At 40.2% G+C, this 26014-nt stretch overlaps 1 protein-coding gene across 2 annotated transcripts in view; it reads right to left on the bottom strand.

Moving 5' to 3' along the window:
• efna5b (ephrin-A5b) overlaps nt 1-26014 on the bottom strand; it is a 212920-nt gene that overhangs the window by 11038 nt on the left and 175868 nt on the right. For both annotated transcript variants that reach the window (XM_087998704.1, XM_043710269.2), the window contains exon 2: nt 24273-24565. In XM_087998704.1, the coding sequence (XP_087854830.1) occupies nt 24273-24565 (293 nt within the window). The remainder of the gene's footprint in view (nt 1-24272; nt 24566-26014) is intronic.

Below are 26014 nucleotides of genomic sequence, written 5' to 3'. Positions count from 1 at the left end.
TATTCAAGCAGCAAATCACCAAGGATCTGATTAACCAAGCAAAGTGAATGAATACAATGACAGCAGTGCATAATTTGAAGCTTTGAGGATAATGTTCTTTTGATTATAGTAGTATTCTGCCAAAAACATAATGACAATCAAAATCACTTGGAAACTCTATGAGCATTTACTGACTTATCTTGCAATACATAGGTGTTCCTAAGGCGCAGCAAACCCGGGCTCCACGCAGCTTAACCTGTTTGTCCATCGTCAGAAACACAGTAAAGGCTGTCATGTTTCCAGTGAAACTTCCAGAATAGGTGTCAGAGTATTACTTAGGTAGAGAGTGGTATAACTATTCCCCAAGTCAGAGAACAAGAACAGTAATTACCAAACTTGAAAACATGAATTCACATAACTTTGAAAAAGAAATCACACTCACCTATGCCTTAGTAATATACTATTGCATGTGCAATGAAGACTATCACCCATACCATTCACTGTCCCCCATCATACATATCAACTGTGCCTTTCCTCAGGGAAAGAACGGACTGGTTATTTGCCAGAATAATTTAAGTCACACTGACAATTTTAAACTAGCTTCAGGTGGTGGGAGTTACTGCAGTGCATTATGACTAGAGTGAAAACAACATTGTTCAAACTGACAGTTTGACTGTGTTGTAATATTAGAAATATGTATGACGCAATCTCTAATTAGTATTCGCAGATATTAAATGTTCCTGTGATAACAGGAAACACTACATATTGATAGCTGCCTTGGCTCTTATTTATGGGTTTATTTAAGTGTAGAATCATTTTGACTGGCTCTGGAGAATAAAATTTGCCTGCAGCAGGAAGTTGCAGACCAAAAGGATAGGTTAAGTGGGCAAAATCTGTCAAATGGAATATAATATGGGAAAATATGAAGTTAGAGTATGCATTAAACAACGAATAACAGTAGAGTTCCAAGATGCACGGGTATCGAGGTGTCCTAGTGCATAAGTCACAAAAGGTTAGTTTTCATGTACAGCAAGTAGTTAAGACGACTACAGGAATTTTTTTTATTTTGAAATAGATAGAACATAAAAGTAAGGATGTTATGCATCAGTTATAAAAGGCATTAGTGAGACCATATCTTGAGAAATGAACGCAGTTTTTGTTTCCTTATTTACGGAAAGCTGCAAATGTGTTGTCAAAGAAAGCTAGGAGAAAGTGAGGACTGCAGATGCTGGAGATCAAAGCTGAAAATGTGTTGCTGGAAAAGTGCAGCAGGTCAGGCAGCATCCAAGGAACAAGAGAATTCGACGTTTCGGGTATGAGCCCTTCTAGAGGAAACGTCCGAAATGTCGATTCTCCTGCTCCTTGGATGCTGCCTGACCTGTCAAAGAAAGCTTACTAGATTGATTCCTGGAATGAACAAATTGTCTTATGAGGGAAGAATAGACTGGATTAGTTTCCACTAGAGTTTAGAAGAATGAGGGTGGTCTTGATTGAAGCGTACAAGATCCTGAATGGTCTTGACTAGGTGGATGTGGAAAGAATCTTTCCTCTTGTCAGTGAATCCAGAATAAGAAGGCTCTTTATAAAAATTAACAGTTGCCCTTTATGAACAGATATGAGGAGAAAATATTTTGTTTGAGGACTTGTGACTTTGGAACTCTGTCCCAGATGTCGCTGGAAACAGGGTCACTGAATATTTTTAAAACCGAGATGGATAGATTCTTGTTATGCAGAAGAATAAAATATTATCAGGAGTAAATGAAAATGTGGAACTTGAAATACAAACAGGCCAGCCACAATCCTATTGAATGGTGAAGCAGGTTCGAGGGGACAAACTACCTACTTCTACTCCCAACTCCAATGTATGTATGTTCAAAGACCTTCTCAGAGCCTACCATGAAACTGTTTCACATTCAAATCCTTCTCTTCTTTGTGAAATGCCTTCAAATATTTTTTCTCCCTTAGCAACTTCATACATTCTATGATGTTGCTGTTTATTTTATGGTTATCAAGCTGAGGGCTGTAGGGGTGTGTGCACGTGTGTGTGTGTTTGTGTGCGAACACGCACACGTTTGGGATCTTTCCTGCATTTCTGCAGAAACTTGATGTCTGTGTCAACACATACACACACACTCTACAGACCCATACACTCATGCAGACTCACTCTCATACACAAGCTCGATCTCACACTCATACGCACCCTCTCACAGACTTATACCTCTTTACATTCACTCTCACACATATACATACACATATAAGTTTGTGGGGTGAATTTGTACTTGCAGAATTACATTTCATTTTGCTCAAAAACTGCATGAATCCATGTAAGATTCTGTAAATCCCTTTTTTAGAAATAGAATCAGTCTGAACATTGGGGCACCTCAGACCTTCAAAACATCATCTGAGCTGACATGTCAACTATTGTTAAAGTTCATTTGAGAATGTAACTTTAAAAAAACGTTCTGGGATTTACATATTAAAGAACTGAAACCAACACAGTTATTCTAAAAGATGAGAGACTTAACAAACAATCCAGGTCTTTTTCAATATATAATTTCAGTTACATCACACTGTAAACTTTTGCTATAAATTCTGTGTCTTACGATCTTATACTCTACAACCACCTGATGAAGTAGCAGTGCTCCAAAAACTAGTGCTTCCAAGTAAGCCTGTTGGAATATAACTTGGTGTTGTGTGATTTTTTTACTTGGGACTAGATTAGGTTAGGATATCTGGTCGGCATGGATGAGTTGGATTGACGGGTCTGTTTCCATGCTGTACATCTCTATGTGGTATCTGTCCTCCCATTTTTACAGAAAATATTTGTGATTCCCCATTTATTCACCATGGCCTGGAACTGATCTAGCGTGGAGGGACTTGGAGGAGGGGCGTTGGAAATGTGATAGGTGGAAAGAGGTCAAGGTGAGGGTGATAGGTCGGAGTAGGATGGAGGCGGAGAGGTCAAGAAGAGGGCATCTCCACCGCATCTCCTCCACTTCCCGCTCCTCCGCCCTTGAGCCCCGCCCCTCCAACCGCCACCAGGACAGAACCCCACTGGTCCTCACCTACCACCCCACCAATCTCCATGTACAGCGCATCATCCGCCGTCACTTCCGCCACCTCCAAACAGACCCCAGCACCAAGGATATATTTCCCTCCCCTCCCCTATCAGCTTTCCGTAGAGACCACTCCCTCCGCGACTCCCTTGTCAGATCCACACCCCCCACCGACCCAACCTCCACTCCTGGCACCTTCCCTTGCAACCGCAGGAGGTGCAACACTTGCGCCCACACCTCCCCCCTCACTTCTCTCCAAGGCCCCAAAGGAAACTTCCATATCCGCCACAGATTCACCTGCACCTCCACCCACATCATCTACTGCATCCCCTGCAGCCGGTGTGGCCTCCTCTATATTGGGGAGACAGGCCGCCTACTTGCGGAGCGATTCAGAGAGCACCTGTGGGCCACCCGGACGAACCAACCCAACCACCCTGTAGCACAGCATTTCAACTCCCCCTCCCACTCCACCGAGGATATGCAGGTCATTGGACTCATCCACCGCCAAACCACAACAACGCGACGGTCGGAGGAGGAGCGTCTTATCTTCCGACTGGGAACCCTCCAACCACAGGGGATGAACTTGGACTTCACCAGTTTCTTCATCCCCCCTCCCCCCACCTTGTCTCAGCCGAATCCCTCCAGCCCGGCACCGCCTTCCTGACCTGCAGTCTTCTTCTTGACCTCTCCGCCTCCATCCTACTCCGACCTATCACCCTCACCTTGACCTCTTTCCACCTATCACATTTCCAACGCCCCTCCTCCAAGTCCCTCCTCCCTACCTTTTATCTTCTCCTGCTGAACACTCTCTGCTCATTCCTGAAGAAGGGCCTGTGCCCGAAACGTCGAATCTCCTGTTCCCTGGATGCTGCCTGACCTGCTGTGCTGTTCCAGCAATAAAGTTTCAACTTTGATCTCCAACATCTGCAGACCTCACTTTCTCCTGGAACTGATCTAGCACACCACAACCTTGACAGCAGCATGGAACAGAGCTTTGTGTCCCTAGAGAGGTAACCTTAGCTACTTGAACCGGGAGTGGGGTGCAAAACCAGAAAGCCTATGTGAACTGACGGCTGAGTTGAAAAGTAATTTTGCAAGCCAAAGCTCCACATATACTTCTACCTTCACAACTACAGCATACAAAACAGGGGAATGTCATTCTGTATAGATGGTAGCAAGAGCTAGAGCTTCACACATTACTTTATGCAAATTATATGACAAGCATTGCATTTAAATGTCTGATGTTCAGACTGCTTATCGTTGCCTTTTATGAGATGGTGCTAGTTTTTACAACAAACTTTGCAGTTTTCATGATTTTGCAGTTTGGTATGTTTGCAAAATTCTTCCAAACCTCAACTTCAACCACAGAAGAAACCACAACTCCAACTTCACTAACCCTAACCCTAACCTCTACTGCATCAATGTAATTTTGTTTTCCACACCTCTCACTCAAGCTAACCTTATGTTCCATCTGAATGAGATAAGTAATTCATGGTAAATTAAATGGGCAATGGGTAGTAGGACTGTGGGTTTTGTATCTGTTTCACATTACAGAAACCCACTTGATTTGGACCTTGCAACTTTGGCAAGGAAGAGAGACTGGGCTGAATTCAAATCAAGGTTTTGAGATAAAAGGACAATGTATTAACATGTAGCACATTCAGACTCGCCTTTTCTCGTTATTGTAGTTTAAATGCTACAATGTGGCTGGAATGCATTGGCGTTTAATTTCCCAGATTCATTGGTCACAAATGGTTAAAAAAAATCCCCATTTTCACACAGGAACCTGGGTAAATCTCAAGACAAATTTAGCAATAAATTAATCCAGTGATAGTATAATTTTAAAATAAATGAAATCTGCAAAGATTAGGAAGTGCTCTGACTTTCAGGGAGGATCTAAAATCTGATAACCGAACATTTTGAATTTTGGTCAAAACTAAAAGCAGAATATCTAATTTCCTTAATTCACATGGTAATTACCAAAGACAGATGCATATTGTCATAACTAATCTACTTCTTAAATCACACTGGTACAGATTTAGACATAAAAACAGGAATGTCAATGTATACTACATATGCAAGTATACACGCACACTCTCACATCTCAAATACACACACAAATTTGCAAACAAATAGTTTACTCCAGATAATTCACAGTGAGAAACTAAGCTAAGCAAGCCAGTAAGGTCCTAACGTTGATCTCTTAACCTTTTTTTTGTATAGGTATTTTTATTGAAGAAAAATACATTTTTTAATAACATATTATTACAATTATCTATACAATTAGATATTAAATAAATAATGGCCAAAACACTCAACTAACTACTAATCTAACCTATAACTAACCAGAACGTATAATAAAATATCTTACATTACTTAAAAGGAAAAAAAACATAATAACTAAATAATGAGGTACATGCTCAGAACGAATTAACATTAAGTCATAATAAAACTCATAATCGTATGGGATTCTTCCCCCCCCGGGGCCCCCGGACCAGCCATTACTCTTAACAAGTTACATGACCTTAGCCAGAGCAATACTAGAATCTGTACACTTGCTATTAATACCTTGGGCTACGTAGTGGAAAACATACTATTGTTTTCGTTCCTGACCCTGAACCAATGGAGCCTGTTTGAATTGCATTTACAAGTTAGTTATAACCTAGGGCTGCAAACCTGATTTGGGTGGAAAGCAAGAAAAGAACAGGAGTTTAGAGTGGCAGGGTTGGGGAACTGAGTCATGAGGGAGGCTAGAATATAGAGCCTGATCTCTGGCTTCAGGTTCTGGACAGGTGACGGTGCTATTCTATCTAATTCCCATCTCTAAAAGGGATGGGACAGGCAGGTAAGGGTAGAAAGTTGGTGGAAGATGGGAGTTGTTTCACAACCTGTTCAGGAAATTCATCTTATTATGTTTATGTTCTTCAAAGACTTCAGCTGAACAGAGGCCAATCAAGATATGTTGCATGTCCCATTGAGGCCTGGAAAGACATCCAACTTTTTCTGGAGTATGAGATTCAGTCCTGGAGAAGGTGAATGCCTTCCCCAGCTGGAGATGAAGATCTTGAAGAATTCTTTATGCTTGACCAGTTTGGGCCAGAAGATTCAGCTCCAGCTTCCAAGTGTGAATGAGCCATCCTAAATATGTTAATGACACTCTCCTTTCAATTTTGTTGGAGGCCCTGGTAGTGGCTCTGCACTGTTACACAGGGGCTAGCACAATTGGATCCTGGGAGATTTTTCAGTCCCCTGCTTTACTGCTGTTTTGTTGTTTCAGGAAAGTACACTGAAAGGACTTGAACTTAAAAGGAATATAAAGCAGTGAGAATTGTGTTAATTGTCTGCATAGCCTGAATTTAGTGCAAAGCTGGAGTAAACACGAACCCTGAAGTACCAAATAATGCAGAAGCATGTGGAAATAAGTACATCAACGAGCACATTACCCATGTATTTTGCCTGCTTCTGCAAATAACTCTCCTTTTAACCACAATCACAATCAGACAATTGTATCTTGGCAGCTGTCACTATACATCTGAGTCTTATATATAACGTTTATATTAATGTAATACCATGGGGAATTTACACAAGATACTTTCATACAAAGAAGATCCAGACATGTAAAAAGGTTAAGGAACTACAATACCATTTTATAGCTTCAGGTGATTTCCCCAGTTTGTAGTGTGCAGAAGCATGCAGAATTCTAACACTACCGCTTGGCCGAACTCCATTTATTTCCAGAAGCAGGAATGAAACCATTCAAAGTTGAAACTTTATTGCTGGAACAGCACAGCAGGTCAGGCAGCATCCAGGGAACCTGAAGAAGGGCCTGTGCCCGAAACGTCGAATCTCCTGTTCCCTGGATGCTGCCTGACCTGCTGTGCTGTTCCAGCAATAAAGTTTCAACTTTGATCTCCAGCATCTGCAGACCTCACTTTCTCCATGAAACCATTCAAGCCAACTCTGGCATTTGATAAGCTCATGGCTGATCTGATTGCGGCCTCAACTCTGCTGGCTTGTCAAACCTCTATACCATTTGACTCCTTTTCAATCAGGAATCTATCCAACTCAGTCCTCAAAATATTCAATGGTCCTGTCTCCATTGCTCCGAGGAAGAGAATTCTGCAGACCACTGACTCACAGAAGAAAAACAATCCTCCTCATCCCCCATCTCAAAAAGCAAACTCTTTATTTTCAAACTGTGTTCCCTCACTCTATTTTCTCCAAAGGAAGAAAACATATTCTCAGCTTCTACTCTGTCAAGTCCACTCAGGAACTTGTATATTTCCAGAAGAACACTCACTCATTATAATTCACTCATTATAATTCACTACACACACAGTCTCTCACTACAATGAAACAGGTCCAACTTATTCAATGTTTCCTCATAAGATAAACTCTTCATTATTGAAATCAGTTGTATGAAGCTTCTCTGAATTGCTTATTTAAATATATCCTATTTTAAGAGAGCAAAACTGTGCACAGTACTCTAGATGTGGTTTCATTTCAGCCTCATATAATTAGAACAAAGCCTCTCTACTTCATATTTCATTCCTTTCACAATAAATAACATTCTCTCCACATTCTTCTGTCCCAGAATACCAGCATTAGTGATTCATACACCAGGACACTCAGATCCCTCTGTATCACCGAGTTCTGCCATCTCTCTCCATTTAAATAATATAGTACTTTTAAACTCTTCTTGCCATATTGGACAACCTCACATCTTCCCACATTATATTTCATCTGCCAAATTTTTCATCACTCAATTAAACCTCTTTATATTCTACATGATGGAAGTATCACATCCACTGAAACAACTCTATTTTAAATATGCATGCATTCGGGTCTGTAGTACTTGTAAAATGCAGTAAGCTGCACCGAGTATGTGTGTATGTGTGAGTGAACAAGTGTGTGCGTGAACGAGTGCATGTGAGCGAGTAACTGTCTGAAAGAGCACACCTATATCAGAGAGTGCCTGTGTGAGACAGTGTACCTATGAGAGAGAGTTCCTATGTGAGACAGCACATCTGTGTGAGAGAGAGTGCCTGTGTGAGAGAGAGTGCCTGTGTGAGAAAGAGTGCCTGTGTGAGAGAGTGCCTGTGTGACAGAGAGTGCCTGTGTGACAGAGAGTGCCTGTGTGACAGAGAGTGCCTATGTGACAGAGAGTGCCTATGTGAGAGAGAGTGCCTATGTGAGAGAGAGTGCCTATGTGAGAGAGAGTGCCTGTGTGAGAAAGAGTGCCTGTGAGAGAAAGAGTGCCTGTGTGAGAAAGAGTGCCTGTGTGAGAAAGAGTGCCTGTGTGACAGAGAGTGCCTGTGAGAGAGAGTGCCTGTGAGAGAGAGTGCCTGTGAGAGAGAGTGCCTGTGAGAGAGTGTGCCTGTGAGAGAGTGTGCCTGTGAGAGAGTGTGCATGTATGAGACTGAGAGAAAGTGCCTGTGAGAGAGAATGCCTGTGTGAGAGAGAGTGCCTCTGTGACAGAGTTCCTCTGTGACAGAGAGTTCCTCTGTGACAGAGAGTGCCTGTGAGAGAGAGTGCCTGTGAGAGAGAGTGCCTGTGAGAGAGAGTGCCTGTGAGAGAGAGTGCCTGTGTGAGAGAGTGCATGTATGTGAGACTGAGTGAGAGAAAGTGCCTGTGTGAGAGAGAATGCCTGTGTGACAGAGAGTGCCTGTGAGAGAGAGTGCCTGTGAGAGAGAGTGCCTGTGAGAGAGAGAGCGTGTGTATGTGAGACTGAGAGAGAGAGAATGCCTGTGTGACAGAGTGTGCCTGTGTGTGAGAGAGTGCCTGTGTGTGAGAGAGTGCCTGTGTGAGAGAGAGTGCCTGTGTGAGAGAGAGTGCCTGTGTGAGAGAGTGCATGTATGTGAGACTGAGTGAGAGAAAGTGCCTGTGTGAGAGAGAGTGCGTCTGTGTGAGAGAGTGCACCTGTGTGAGAGAGCGCATCTCTGTGAGACTGAGTGCCTGTGTGAGAGAGTGCACCCATATGATACTGAGTGCCTTTCTGAGAGAGTGCCTGTGTGAGAGAGAGCGCCTGTGTGAAAGAGTGCGCCTGTGTGAGAGAGTGCGCCTGTGTGAGAGAGTGCGCCTGTGTGAGAGAGTGCGCCTGTGTGAGAGAGTGCGCCTGTGTGAGAGCATGCACCTGTGAGAGAGTGCCCGTGTGAGAGAGAGAGTGCCCATGTGAGAGAGAGTGCCCATGAGAGAGAGAGAGTGCCCGTGTGAGAGAGAGTGTCCGTGAGAGAGACCGCACCTATGTGAGTAAAGGAGTATGAATGGGAGTGAGGGGGTTCACATGAATTCGCAGAAGCCATGTGTTTCACTTTGTATGTTTATTTTTCTCAAGCTTGGCACTTAATAAAATTGTTTTTTTCTCAAAACCCAAGAAAACCTTGTGATGGGTGCCTTGCCATTTCTAATGAAATCAGTTTACCACATTTAAAATGCACAAAGACACAGCTGTATGCGAGAAGGAACTAAAACATCTGCCACTGGGCAGGATGAAAAGGCAGGAGCCAATTCACCATAAGAACACTTACGACAATGGTCACTTACATTTGTGCCACATTGAAAAAGTCTTACACAACAATGATTTTCAAACAAATTATTTTGGAATTTTGAAATGTTAGATGACAACAACGTATTGTCATTGTTTTACTGGTTGCGTCCTTGAGCAATCTTCCATCTATATATATGATGGAAGGAATATTTGTATTCTTATTGTACATTTCAAACCCCTGGGAAGTCAAATTTTACAGCCAGTGTACAACTATTTAAAGTGAGTTACTGTTATAAAAGAGACACATTGAGCTTGAACAATGCATCATGAATTACAATGGTACCCTTTAACAGGGCTTTATAGGTTTCATAGTCATAGAGATGTAAAGTACACAAACAGACCCTTCAATCCAACTCATCCATGCTGACCAGACATTTTATATAAATCTAGTCCCATTTGCCAGCATATGACCCATATCCCTCCAAACCCTTCCTATCATATACCCATCCAGATGCCCTTTTAAATGTTGTAATTGTACCAGCCTCCACCACTTATTCTGGCAGCTCATTCCATACACGTACCATCCTCTGCATGAAAATGTTACCCCTTAGATCCCTTTAAAATCTTTCCCCTCTCAATTTAAACCTATGGCCTCTACTTTTGGACTCCCCACCCAGGGAAAATACCTTGACCCTATCCATGCCCCTCATAATTTTATAAACCTCCATAAGGTCACCTCTCAGTCTCCAATGCCCAGTCGATTCTGCCTTTCCCTATAGCTCAAACCCTCCAACCCTGGCAACATCCTTGTAAATCTTTTCTGAACCCTTTCAAGTTTCATAACAGCCTTCGTACGGCAGGGAGACCAGAACAGTGTGCAGTATTCCAAAAGTGACCTAACCAATGTCCTATAGAGCGGCAACATGATATCCCAACTCCTATGTTCAATGCACTACCAATAAAGGCAAGCATACCAAGCAACTTCTTCACTATCTTGTCTATCTGTGACTCCACTTTCATGGAATTATGAACCTGCACTTCAAGGTCTCTTTGTTCAGCAATATTCCCCAGGTCCTTATCATTAAGTGCATAAGTCCTGCCCTGATTTGCCTTTCCAAAATGCAGCACCTCACATTTATCTAAAACTCAATCTGCCACTCCTCAGCCCACCGGCCCATCTGATCCCGGATTAATTGCAGAATCATTACAGATAACTTGAAGGTCGAAGTTTAACGTTAAGCCCTGCTGAGTTCACTGGAAAACCTGAAGTGAATTTTTCAGCTTTGCCAGTGAACATTTCACTCATTTAGAGAACTGATAAGCTTTTATTTCTGGTGTTTAATTTGAATTCTGGTCATTGGCATAGCTTTGATTCTAATTCATCTTGCTACTGGAATGAAAATGTACTTCTCACAGTTACTTGTAACTGCCACTTGTAACAATTTGTCTTCTATGAAAAATAATAAATGAAATTGGAGTCCTACAATGGAGAAAGTAAGGAGAAAGTGAGGACTGTGGATGCTGGAGATCAGAGTCGAAGACTGTGGTGCTGCAAAAGCACAGCAGGTCAGGCAGCATTCGAGGAGCTGGAGAGTTGACATTTCGGGCATAAACCCTTCCTGATGAAGGGCTTATGCCTAACAGGTTGACTTTCAAGTGGAGAAAATAACCATGACCATTCCAATGTAATACTCAAAAGGTTGTGGTAGGCCTGTGAACAAGTACACCCCATTACTTGCCATCATCTCGGACCAACTAGATATGTTTTTTAAAATCTGAAATTAGATCACAATTCATCAATTTACATCATTGCGCTATCCTTGAAAAACACACATTTGTTAAAAAAAGACCCCTCCAAAACATTAACCTTGCTTTGTCTTTCAGATGGACCTGAGGTTTTCCTTCAAAATGACCACCAGAAATTTTTTTTATTTTTAGCCACTGCTCAATGTCAGTTTTTGGTTTAAGCTTTCTTTTAAAAACAGTCTCAAAATCCCCTAACTAGGATACAGACTTATTTCCACCTATCTGAAAGCTGCACTGTGAAAGAAATTGCACTGCATATCGACATTAATTCGAGGTCTGAAATAACTATGCCCCATTACCTGGCAGGATGGAAAAAAAATGGAGGGATTGATTATGCAGCAATAATAACAACTTATGCCAGTGACTTTCAGGCAACTGCTATTCCATTCTGTTCACAGCTTTTTTTTTTTAACTGCAGGATCTGCTCATCAGCTTTTGGTTTGACTTGACGTTATATTTCTACACAATGTACACATAAACTGTGCAGAATATGAACAGGAATATCACTGCTTCAAAATGTAAAATTGTATTGTATCTGTCCTGTAATGGTATTTGTACTGCTGGTCATGAGCCAAATGGCAAATTATAAAAATGATGAACTTGACTAAAAACTTGAATATTTTAAAAGTTTTGTTTGGTATTATTGTACAAACCACAGGGAAATAATTACTGATACTGAATTATAATTAATACACAATGATTAATTTCTCACTGGATAAGCAAAATGACCAATTTTAGTCTTGAAATATGTGCTTTATGGGACCAGGAATGATTATCCCCACCTCAAAACACTGTGCAAAACACCATTAGACTGGAAAATCATTTCATAAAAACAAATCAATGCAACATAACAATTGACTTATGAAAATTTGCAAGAGGAACAGAAATTTGACATTTTAAAATACAATATTTTGTTTTGTTCTGTGATGTTATTTTCATTTCACATTTAAAGAAAGATGCTTATCATGTATAAAGATAATCATGAAGAGTCTTAAAAGTTTCTAGAATAATAAAAAATCCTTCAAGGTTTTCTTCCATGCTCCCAATACCAATACCAGAGGTTAGGAACACTTTTAGCTGCGGATGTTGAATTATTTGGTCATTTGCAAGCCCCACTGGGACAGGAATGGACAGGAATGATGCTAGTGCCAGAGGGCATGAGTCAAAATTGATGTCGGGAGAAGATTGAAGTTCCTTGGAAATGGTCCCAAAGCTAGCTAGGAAGGGATGACTTTAGTTGGGGAATTCTGCAAGTCTGTATTCATGGTCAGGCTGGACAACTTACGGTGGGGAGATATAAGTTTTATTTATTGGTTCATGGGCTGTGGGTGTTGCTACCTAGGTCAGCAATTACTGTTCATCCCTAATTACACTGGAGAAGCTCGTGGTGACCTGCTTTCTTGTTCTCCTATAGTCCTGTGACGGGAACGAACAGTACTGTAAACAAAGGAGTTCTGGGATCGTCATCCAGTGACAGTCAAGGAGTGATGAAATAATTTCAACTCAGAATGGTGTATGGTCTGAAGGGAAGCTGGAGTTAGTGGTGTTCTCATGTATTTGCTGCCCTTGTCTATCTTAGTTTTCGAGATTATGGATTTGGATGATGCCGTCAGAACAGCATTGAGAGTTATAGCAGTGCATCTTGTAGATATAGCACACACTATTGCTACTGTGCATTGGTGGTGAAGGGAGTCAAAACTGAAGATGGCTGATGGGGTGCCATTCAAGCGGCTGCTTTATCCTGGATGCTGTTGTACTTCAAGAGCTATAAGAACTGTGCTCATCCAGTTCCGACCTTCTGATGGAAGGAAGGTCACAGGAAGATGGTGGGGCCGAGGACACTACTCTGAGAAACTTCAGCAGTATTTTGCATCAGTGTTTACTGTGGAGAAGGATTTGAAAGATATAGAATGTGGGGAAATAAATAGTGACATCTTGACAAATGTCCATATTACAAAGGAGGATGTGCTAGACATCGTAAAATGCATAAAAGTGGAATAGTCCCTGGAACCTGATCAGGTGTAACCTCGAACTCTGTGGGAAGCTAGGGAAGTGATTGCTTGGCCCATTGTTGAGATATTTTTATCATCGATAGTTACAGTTAAGGTGCCAGAAAACTGGAGATTGGCTAATGTTGTGCCACTATTTAAGAAATGTATTAAGGAAAAGCCAGGAAACTATAGACCGATGAACCTGACATTGGTGGTGCTATTCTTGAAGTGAAATGCTAAACTTTGTTCTGTTTGTTTACATGGGAAAATAAATTTCAGAAAATTCTTGATGTCCAGATCAACTTATCTCCTAACAACCCCATCAAAAAGTTATTAAGTGCCCATTCATTTAATTTTTGTATACAATGGATACAGTATTCATCCACATAACGGCAAGCAAAGCAGTTCATGATCCATAAAATTATGATGTCTTACAAACAAGACCAGAGCCTCTCAAAATATATGGTATTAGCCTGGACTCTAGCTTTTTCTTATTGTAAACATAAATGTCAGGTGTTGTGTTCCAGATGCAAGCCATTTGGTCAAATTATTCGACGTTAAACAAAACACAAAGTTATTTAAACACTATAGTTAAAACACACAAAAGAAAGAATTTGGAATAACAACTCTGCTGGAAAACCTAACAGAATAATAGATTATTTTACGACTAAACAGTACCCATTTCAAATTAAATGTTCCAATATAGTAACATCCCATAAATGTACCCTTGGAAAAATGCAAATTCAAAACATAGACTGAGTCATATACAACTCCTGTAGCAGGCATAGAATCCCTTGAGGGAAAAAATAACTTTCATTCTTTCAAGACCCCAACAGCAACTGCTCCTGAAAACGAAACATCCCTGGTTCTGTGGGTGGGAGCATGACCACACCCATTCATGTTGTTTCTATTATTCCAGCTTTTAATAGAAAAGCACCCAAGGCTTCACAAGTTATTTATTTTCTCATACACTGCTCGGCACTAGATCCCAGTCTCTGTCTCCCTCTGAAAGAAACCAGGATAAAACACACCTCTTAAAGTCACAGCATCGTCACGGGTGTACCATAACAAAATGCATTATTAATTCTCAGTTGCTATTGAGATATGACAAAGCTGTATTTTTTACTTCTTTCGAGTTGCCCTGAAATCATAAAAGCCACACAGGTATTAAGATATCACACAGATATCACACAGTCAGTAAGGGACATGGTCAATGTGAAGAGACTTTAACAGAGTGAGACATAGGCTAATTGAGTGGACTGCAGGAAACCTTGGTTCAAGTGGGAATTCAGTGCAAAGGAGACAGTAGCTAAGGCTTACTATAAGAACTAAACTCTTCAAAGCAAGATGTGAGTGAGGAGGGGATAAAGGGTGTAGAGAGGCCAACCTGCAGAGTGAAGTCACAAACCACAGGGAAAGAAGCTGATTGGTGAGTAGGATTGATGAAGGGGAAATCATGCCCAAAATTTATTAGAATTCGTTGAGGAGGCCATAAGCAGGATAGATAAAATGGATTCTGTTTTTGGAATACATTTGAATTTTCAGAAGGTGTTTAATAAGATTCAAAGAATTAGGTTATTTAATGAGTGAGCATGGCTTTGGAGATAGTATATTAGCACAAAGAGATAATTGGATAGTTTTTAAAAAGTTCGGTTAAGGCGGAATTTTCAGGACGGCAACCAATAATTAGTGGAGTGCCACAGGGATTAGTACTGGAGTTACAAATATTTATAATATAAATTAGGATTTGGATGGGCAAAGTGAATGTGCTAAGCCAATTTTGTAGATAACACAAAATAGGTGGAAGTGGTGAGGATATTACAGAGTCTGCAGAGGGATATGAAGAGGCTAAGTGAGTGGACACAAATTTGGCAGTTGGAATATAATGTGGGGAAATGGACTTTGGAGAAAGTACAAAGGAGCTGAATATTACTTAAATGGAGAAAGATTGAAGACAGCTACAGCACAGAGGGATTTGGGAATCCTTGTGCATAAATGACAAAATATACATTTTAGCAGGTAATATGGTAAGCAAATGAAGTGTTGGCCTTTATTTCTAAGGTTATGGGGCACAATAATAGGAATTTGGAACTCTAGGCAGACCACAGCTGGAATAGTGTAAATAGTTTTGAACTCCTTTTGGAAAGAATAGCATTGGGGCTAGTGTAGAGAAAGTTCACTAGGTTTGTCCTAGGTTTGGAGGTCCTGTTTTATGAGCAGTTGAGTAGGTTGTAAGTTGGAGTTTAGAGGAATAAGGGGTGACCTTACTGAATGTACAAGATCCTTAGGGGACTTCACAGGGTAGATGCAGAAAGGTTATTTCCCTGTGTGGGATAATGTCAGACCTGAGGGTATAATCCTAGAATGAGAGGTGGGACTCATAAGACAGATATGTGGATGAATTTCTTCTCTCAGAGGGTACTGGATCAATGGAATTCTTTACCATAGAATGCTGTTGAGGGTGAGTCGTTAAGTATAGATGCAAGGCTGAGATGGACTGATTTTTAATCAGTAAGGGAATCAATGGTTTTGGAGAAAAGGTAGGAAAGTGGAGCTGAGGATTATCAAATCAGTCATGGTCTCATTGAATATTGTAGCAGACCTGAAGGGCTGAATTTCTACTTCTGCTCCTGTGTCTTATGGTTTAGGTCAGACTGAATAGGGTAGGCAGGTTCCTCTTGCTTAAAGATAAAAGTAAAACAAATGGACTTTTAAATCATGCTATTGGCTTTCATGGTTATTTGTCAGCCCGCAATGTGACCAGATTTACAAGATTCACTTTCTTAACTTGCCAAAGGTGAGATCTGAACTTAGGATTTCTGGCTTTCTAAGCTAGTACCACAACTACTTGTTACCAAACTGTGACAAATTCTTGCTTATTTTAAGTCACAACTTGTGATATGGGCTGTGAGCTCAACCTTCACCCTGTTCTACAGCTTTTGATCTCACAAGGTGACATTCATGAATTTTGCTGAGGAAACAAATAGTTAAATGGTCAATCAACTAATGCATGGCATCAATCAGAGTCTGAATGTACATACTGGTCAAGGGGATTTCTAATAGAATATATAATTAAACACTAAGCTTTGAAGAAACACATTTGCCCTATTTATTTAAAGCCATAAATACAACAGAAAAGGCCTGAACAATTTAAATTTCCGTACTGGCTGGTATTAACTCATTCATAAAGATATGGACAGTTCTCAAGTCAACACTGCAGTGCACTTTGGAAGATATTTTAGTGCTAACAAACATCAGGATTTACTTTCTGCCTTGTTACTGTCTTTTATTGCACAACAGAAAATGCTTAGATCCTTCCAATCTCTCACAGAAAATATCATTACCACGTTACTCCAGGGAAGACTAAGCTCCTGTAAGTGAGAGCAGCATTAATGAATATGTAACAGATAGGCCTTCTGTGAGATCTTTCGAGAAGACTAAAAACAAAACCTGTAGCCTAGTTTTTCCATTTATAGAACCTAGCGAGAGACTTTTATCAAAACCGAAATACAAATCTCCTAAAATGATGATTGGTTTGATTTAGTTAGTTCCACTGCATTAAATGGCAAAAGAACTTCACCACACTCGATTTCCAAAGTAATCCCATGATGTTTCGTCAACATAATGTGTCTTCTGTAAAACCACAAAGTAAAAGCTTTCCAGATGCCTTGACTGAAAAATTTAGGCTGAATTTCCCCACTTGCAGTCAAAGAGAGTTTCATGGCATCCCGTCCACAGTGGCCAGGGGCAAATTTTCTTAGGTGATCTTCCGCTTTTTATCTCATCAATTATTCCGATGAGCTGTTGAGCGTGTTTCTCAGGGAATCATGCAGTGAGCAAGGCAGAACTGTTTGCCACTGGCATGACCTTCTGGCTTTCATCCTCTAGTGCTGAATTTAAAGCCCGGCTGCACAACACTTCAGATACCATGAGGCAGGAAATAGCTCACAAACTGCAGTGCTCAACCTTGAAAATGTATCCAAGGAAAGTCAAGCTCACTCCCCACTTCCAGAACAGAGCACTGTCAGTACTGGTGAACAGGAGGACAGTCCTTTCCCCTACTGACCACCAACAATAGCCATTCTCACAGATCACGTAAGAAAATGTGACTAGAAATATTTATCACTATATTTATGTTGTGGAAAACCAAAACTTTGACAGAAAATATGTAGTGGTTAACGTTTGCAGAGGTCTTCCTGAAGAAGGGCTTATGCCCGAAACGTCGATTCTCCTGTTCCCTGGATGCTGCCTGACCTGCTGCGCTTTTCCAGCAACACATTTTCAGCTCATTCTCCCAGACCCAGCAAGCCCAGACAGAAATTGTAGCATAGCTCAGTATTGTGTCCTGAGCAAGAAGGGACATTCAGGAATGCTGCAAGCAAGTCAATGATTTTCCGCATTGAGCAAAAGTAAGTGCTACTATCTTCTCTGCTAGACAGACATAGACACAAGGCCAGCACTCAGTCGAACTACATACATAACACAGGCTCATGGACTACAACTTCCACTATTGCATGCATCATGTCTACTTAAATACTTTTGCTCAATTCATCCTCCCAAACTACTCCTCGTTCTGCGCTCTCTGCTTTCTATTCAGTGAGTGGGAACAGTGAACAACACCTGGTCATGCATGACTACCATCTGCTCTTTGAACCATTGGCATCATACTCAGACCTTCCATTAATCTCATTAAAGGAAAAACTGGCCTTTCCCCAAGGCGGGTGTCTCAAAAGCGCCCTAATCAATGTACCTGTAGTCTCCGGACAGCAATCTCATGAAGTGCAGGCCTGACTGTGGCTGAAGCCCTGGAGTATAATGGGAGCAGCAGCTCAACAGACGGTGGCAGAAAAGGTTTCTTGAGATTGAGAATCTGATTTCATTTTATTTCTCAACCTAGTTTGCCACTTCAATAAAGGGAAAATTCTGCCCATTTCCTTTGTTCCTTATCAGCAAGACAGAAGCAGGTACAAATCCTGCTACATTCAGTTCCTCCACTGAAGCAAATGTGGAGGCACAAATCAGGGGTGTGTGTGACAAGAACACACAACCAGAAATGCAGCAAAAGCTCCTTCAAAATGTGACTAGAAATATATATCACCATATTTATGTTGTGGAAAACCAAAACTTTGACAGAAAATATGTAGTGATTAACGTTTGCAGAGGTCTTCAAAACTGATTTGAAGTCACTGTACATCCTCCATCTCAAGTCTTAGTGGTGCCAGGATTGATTCCCACATCCATGGCTTTCCACTCAGACATTCCTTGCCGATCTTCAAAAGTTCTGCCACAAAGTAATTGAGCGCTAGGATGAGGAAAAGGGTCATTTGTCACACCAAGATGCACAAGAAATCATTCTGTATCATTCTATTCAGACATACTTGAGAAAAGTTGTGAGGCATAAGTTCCGAAGGGAGATTTAGGAACACAGTGCTAATGTGCAGCTCTGTTCAAAAGAGGATGGGTTTTTGGGTGGAAGGGGAAAGGCACAGGAGGTGGTGGAATGAGACTGGGCATTGCTACACAAGTCTGAGGTTCCTCGAGGCACTCCACTGAATCAGAACCTAATCCAAGGATATCAGAGGCTGCAGCAGCTACTGTAAGCAGCATCAGCAGTCACAACAGAAAGCAGGAGGGGATAAAACAGCACTCAATGGGGTACTCATCTTAAATACCCTCATGAAATGACAAAAAAAATGGAAGAAACTAAGTTAAAAAATGATCAACGCTAATTCAGTAAATAAATTGTTTTCAACAAATAAATTAATGTAAAAAAAATTCCACTGCAGAACCGTCTCTGCAATTAGAAGTTGGTACACTTATGCAATTCCATGTGTCCTCATACAGGAGGGAATAATGACCAAAGTCATAATCATTGCACAAAAACGCAAGTAAAATGGCCTTGGAACACCTCATTAGACAGATGTTAAATGACCAGGAAGAACCCAAGCATGCAGTAGCTGCTGCAAATTGAACTCTTTGCTAAATATTCCACAATCTCAATTCCCCACAGTGCAAAATGTGAACTAGCCAACAAATGGTCAGTGTGTTCAATTGCTCAAGAGGGGTAGGAGGACACAGCTGTGCAATGGAATATAAAAACCAAAATATTTGCCAGTTATTCATTATGCAAGTTTTATAGTGCAGGCTCAAGTGGTAAAATACTATCGTCATTTATGTTTGTGGGAAGTGTCAGTGAACACAAATCTTCCCAAGTATCAAGGCAACCCAACTAAGACAAATTAAAAAACAAATCAATGTTCCATCTGCAAAACATTATGCATTTTCAATGCTGGTAAGAGTTAAGAGAAAGAAGGGAAAATGAAATCTATACAATCTAAAGTGATTGCTTTAGGGCCTTTGTATCTATTATTTGTGAGTATGGTTTACTGCACATTAAAGAAACTAATTTTAAATGGCCCTAGGGAGTAGATTATAATCTACATGTGGCTTCTAAAATCAGGAGTACTAATACATGACCTGTGCACTGTATTTTTATGAAACAGGTCATTTTCACAACATAATTCCTGTGTTTAGTAACAGTTTATCGAGTCTTCTAAAGGATTAGTTGCAGATGTACAGCATTTGAGAAGTTTTCCAATATTGTACAATGGCAGTCATTTGAAATTCATGCCTCTTAATGTACAGATTCTCAAGCTAGGTAGAAGAAAGAGGGAGAAAACACATTTGCTGGCTGAAGGTTTGAGGTGCCAAAATTAAGAAATATTGCCTCAGTTTGATTTTATCCCACATAAGTTTTGTTGATGAACTAATTTCTGTTGCTGTAAAGAACTATACCAACTTTTATCTTTGTCATCTAATTTTATCAGCAGTTCAACAAGCCATCTTGATTGTGATGCCTCACACGGAACTGGAACGCTAAAGTAAAAATGGATTTTGCTTAAATAAATTGCAAGAACCATTAATCTTTAACTAAGCACTATTATAACTATTTTGTTATTGTGGCAGCTAAAAATGTTTCGAGTATGCAACTTGGCAGACAGAACATGCCCCAATTTTTAAAAACATTGAGAATTACCTGCAATTATCATAATGACTTCAATTTTTCAGCTTCATTCAAAACAAAGCAGTTTAAAGGTCTAGCATAGTTGATAAGGGGAACCAGTGGATGTGGTTTATTTGGACGTTCAGAATGCTTTTGATAAAGTCCCACATAAAAGATTAACATGTAATATTAAAGTACATAGGATTATTAGGATGTGTACTGATATGGGTGGAAAGCTGGAATAAAAGTAAAATACTGCATATGCTGTATATGGATCAAAAACAGAGAATGCTGGAGACACTCAGCAGATCTGGCAGCATCCATAGAGAGAGAAATAGAGTTAATATTTCAAGTCTAGTATGATTATGGAAAAGCCATAGGTTATCTGAATGGTAGCAGATCAGGATAGGGAGAAGTGCAACCAGACCTGGGCATCTATGCACACCAGTCACCGGAAGTAAGCACGAAGGTGCAGCAGGTAGTGAATGAGGTAATGGTATGTTGGTCCTCATTGCAAAAAGATTTGAGTACAAGTACGTAGATGTCTTGCTGCAAAATAAAAATGGTTGAGTGTGTGGTGCTAGAAAAGCACAGCAGATCAGGCAGCATCTGGGGAGCAGGAATCTGAAGGGTTTATGCCTGAAACATCGATTCTCCTGCTCCTCAGATGCTGCTTGACCTGCTGTGCTTTTCCAGTACCACATTCTCGACTCTGATCTCCAGCATCTGCAGTCCTCATTTTCTCCTGCAATTATACAGAGCCTTGGTGAGACCACATTTGAAGCACTGCGTGTAGTTTTAATCTCCTTATCTGAGGAAGGATGTTCTGGCTGGGGAGGTTTACCAAACTGATTCTTAGAATGCCAGGACAGGCATATGAAGAGAGATTGGAATGGTTAGGAGTACATTCACTAGAATTTAGAAGAATGATGGGGGAATCGCATAGAAACCCATAAAATTTGAACAGGTCTCGACAAGGTAAACATATGCTGATGTACCTGATGATCACAGAGCGCAGAAGAGGGGTCACAATCTAAGGATACAAGGATTGAGACGAGAAATCTCTTCAGCCAGAGAGTAGGGAGTCTGTGGAATTCTCTGCCACAGAAAGTGATTGAGGCCAAAACATTGAATGTTTTCAAGGAGTTAGATAAGTGAAAGCAATGGACTAATTATCACTAGATCATTAATCCAGAGACCCAGGAAATGTTCTGGGCTCGAATCCTGCCACAGCAAATGGTAGATTTTGAATTCAATAAAACTCTGAAATTAGAAGTCTAATGATGACCACAACCATTGTCGATTGTAAGGAAAAACACATCTGGTTCAATAGTGTCCTTTCGGGAAGGAAACTGCCATCCTTACCTGGTCTGACTTACATTTGACTCCAGAAACATGGCAATGTGGTTGACTCTTAATTGTCCTCTAGGCAAGTAGGGATGGGCTATAAATGCTGGCCAAGCCAACGATGCCCTCATCCTATGAATTAATAATTTTTACAAAATATACAGCTCTTAGGGCTAAAGGATTAGATGGTTTGGGGAGAGAGTGGGAACAGAGTATTGGATTAGATAATCAGCCACAATTATATTAAATGCTAGAGCAGGTCTGGATGGCCTACTCCTGTTCCTATTGTCTTTGTCTATGTCTAATTACAATAGAAGGTAGAGTTTAACAGTTACCATGCTTCTGCCCAAGTTCACCATCAGCCATTCCAACAATGAGCTGCAGCAACACTTCCATCTCTTTGAAGAAGGAATTGCAAGGGTTTTGAAACTAATTATCTAACGGAGGACCATCTTGAACTGCACCATTAAAACTGTGTTAATGCAGATTTCCTTATGCCAAAGGGATTGACGTAAAGTTTAGTGGATACAAGTTTATTTTTCCCTGTTCTCTCCGTCAGCTGATTATACTGAATGTTTGAATCCTCACAGATCAATCTACAGAGATCTTTGCTTAACCTTCATAACTTAGCTGCTGTGTTTAACAAGGACTTTCTTTTACAAACAGCCTGGGGAAAAGCAGAAACAAAAGCTGCTGAGGGCAGTTTTACTCTCTCCACTCTAAGATTTTGTCAAGGTGAGATGTAGCAGGTCTAACTAGCGCCCCTGAGAATTCAAATGGAAGAATTCTTTCCATTTCATACCACTTCGACACTTCTAAGACATTTTAATTTCCCAGAGCTCTTAGTTACACTGCACTTCCGAAAAAATTACTAGCTCCTGCATTTATTTCATAGAAAGATTAAATCAGTTATGAATTTTCTCTTTCTCTGCTGTCTAAAACCATATTATTTTCAAATATGGTGCTCCTCTTGGTTATTGCCACATATACATTTAATTTTGTTAAAAATAAAAACTTCGCTTCAGCGGTTACACACACTTCATTTCCTGCAATGGATATAACTTGTCCTAGGATTCTATGATATTAGTCTGTAAAATAATTTCTACTTGTCTTTTATTTCTGAAATACAAAACAATCCTATGCAGACTAGGATGAAATCATAATGAATAGCAAGTGTTATTAAAATAAAGATTGCCAAAACTATTCAAACATCCACCAGCAAAGCTTCTGTATCTGTTTTCTGCTGTTCCTGCCTTTATGGTTTCCATGGTTCCCAGTCTGATTACTTACTGGGGCATTTCAAACATCCAGACAGTCACATTAGGTCTTCTCAGCAAAAAGAGAAAACTAAATGCTACTGTCCTCTTCATCAGCACCCAAGCAACAAGGACTTTTGGGTCACCTGCGGGATATCCTACAGAATTACATTGCTAGGGATAAAATACAAACAACCATACAAGTGACAAACGTGTCTGACTTTAGGCCGAACCTAACCTTTCCTGGCATATAAAATTGCAACCGATTTAGAAAGTTGGCTAGATTCCCTTAGAATCTGATACCGTGCAGTCAATTCTTTGCCCCATGATGTCTAATCCTACAAGCAGTAGAGGGAACAGTCCAGGGTGTTCAACTCAGTCGTAACCTATATGTCTACCTGCGCACAATGGTCTCAAGGTTGACACAATTTCCCAGTAGCACTTATTTATTTAATGTTTCGAGTCCATCGATATCAGAGCAAAAGGCTTGTAGATTAGGTTTAATTTTGTGATTAGACCTGGTGCAGCAGTGGAATGTGGAAAATGGGGAAAATAACCAAGTTTGACAAAAGGGAAGTACACTTTTATTACCATCAGAAGTTGATAGTTCAATTCAGCAGCTGCACTGACTATCCTTTGAAGTGCTACACAATTTTTCCTAAAAGCTTCTGCAAAATCAATTGTTAAAACTTGTGCTCTGTGATCTTATCTCTTGCAAAATCATAATTTGTGAATTAGAACAGATGAAAAACCAACTGCATTTGTTAGAAATAGCCTACTTTGCTACTTCTGCTCTTAAAATAAGGAAGATCCAAGTGCAAAGAGCTTCGTAAACATGATTTGTGGCTTTGTGAGTTACACTTTTCAGGAAATGTTGCCTGAACTTTAGGACTGCGGATTTAAGGCAGAATTATGTTAAAGCTAATGCTCATCAACTGCCAGTGTTGTTGAATACAATATTTTCTCACTGAATTCAGTATTTCTACATCATGGGGTCATTACCATTCAAGAAGTTCCAAACAGAATCACATTGAAGTAGCCCAGATTAGTGAGGAAAAATGATTGATTTGGAGATTCATAAAATAAAGAACAGTTATCATTCACTTTTGTCAAAGAGATGTTATATATAAGATATGAAATATGATTAATCGGTGACACATACATTTGTAAAACAAACACTGATCAAATGCTTGCTTTACAAAGGATTATATTTTGCAAGAACAAAAAGAAAGGTTTAAAGCTAAATAATAAGTAATATTTTCCTTGCAAGATCAATCATGAAACATGGTGCTATGCAACATTGCTTTCAAACTGTTGGCAAAAAAATGGAAAAGGAAAAATACTCACAGATGTAGAAATATTCTCGTCCAGGTCTAAATTCAAATCCTAATGAAAATGGAGTAAACAGCTGGAACTTTTCAGAGAATTTTAAAGGACCATTGGATGCGTAAGGCCTGTTACACTCCCATCTCTTGAACCCTTTGGAGGTGTGATCGCATGAACTGTAGCCATCATAATTCACCATGTAGAGAACATATCGCTCAGTCTTGTCTTCCGGTACAGAATCATCATAATGAGGGCAGAAAACATCTAGGTAATCATTGATGCATACTTCAATGTGGAAATCACCTTTCAGAAACCTGTAAACAAAACACCAAACACTATTAATTTTAGCAGAAAAACAGGAGCTTTAACTGTTGCATATTAATATTTCCTTTAAAATTGCATATTTTAACAATTAAATTACTTCACTGTAAACTTCAGAATATGCAGCATTTAGAGTTTTTCACCTAACTCCAAATAATAGCATGCACACAGCAGGAGCAGATAACTCCATCTGGCTGGCCTTACCAATCATTTAATTTGAAATATAAAGCAGGATCTTTCTAATTTGTGAGTAGGTTTTACCACTATGTCAATTCCAATCTCCCTCATCCACCTCACAAACCCCAAAACTTCTTTATATGATGTTTTTAAATATTTATTTGACTACATAGACCTACAATCCTGAATTCAAGAAGAGGTGCAATGAATCCTTTTCAACCACCAAGGTACAGCATGGTTCACCCCAATGTAGCCTTCGCACATCTGGCACCCCCATACTTACCAGAACATTGCTCCCAACATCATGCCCCACCCTGAACCACCAACTTTGCCCCACTGCCTCAACCTAAGTTCAAAAATGATTACAACTTCCATATTTCCATTTGAAGCCTCCTAAAACAATGCAATCAAGAATCTGTAGAGATTAGGGTTTGAACATGTCACCATTCTTCCTCTGTGTCAGCAGCTTTAGTTCAGGACCTAGTTCCAAAATCAGCTGTAATTAATTTGAAAATTCTTTCATTTATACTAGCTGATTTTTTTTTTTTTAAAAAGACTACATCTTTAATACAAAGCATTGATAATATCATTTGGAACCAAGGTTTGCAACAGTCCCTGGGTTAAAGGTAACTAATCAACACTGATGGAGATATGTTTCATTGGTCTTCGTGCTTCTCTGATTATGTTACAATGACCACAGGATTACGACAGATTACAGAATTTAGAATTGTATTTAGTCAGCTGATCCGAGACATAGAGCCAACAATGCTTACTAACAAAGGAGTAATGTTTCAGCTTCTTTGAATATTTGTAAAGAGTTTTGACCTCAGGACAGCTTGTTATTCCCAACTAGGAGCCTGCTGGGAAGTTTCACTGGACTGACTCTCTAGCTGGCATTGGGGCCCCCTTGCTGCTTACCTAATGGGCTTAATTGTTCACTTCGGTGGCTCAACTGGATTGTGGGTGGACTGCTCAATGTCATCTTTCTTGCCAAGGGCAAAATGCAGGGGAAAGGTAGATGCTGGACATGACACTTGTCATCTTCCTGCGCACCTTTGTCAATCTTCCTGGCCCTCAGCCTACTACTAAGGGATGACAAAATGCAGCCTTGTCTGCGGGATTATCTCAGTTAGTCTAATGCTACAACCTACTTCTAAAAAAAACTCTTTCTAAGAATTCCAATGGTACCATTTATGCAAAACTATTGAGAAAAACACATTATAATAATGTGAATAATTGGCTAATCGTAATATTGATGCATATTT

This window comes from Chiloscyllium plagiosum, unplaced genomic scaffold (assembly GCF_037043375.1).
Source record: "Chiloscyllium plagiosum isolate Xiang-an unplaced genomic scaffold, Cpla_swu_hap1 HiC_scaffold_2, whole genome shotgun sequence".
Taxonomy (NCBI): domain Eukaryota; kingdom Metazoa; phylum Chordata; class Chondrichthyes; order Orectolobiformes; family Hemiscylliidae; genus Chiloscyllium; species Chiloscyllium plagiosum.
Note: the sequence above shows the minus strand (reverse complement) of the source record. Positions and strands in the feature narration are given on the sequence as shown.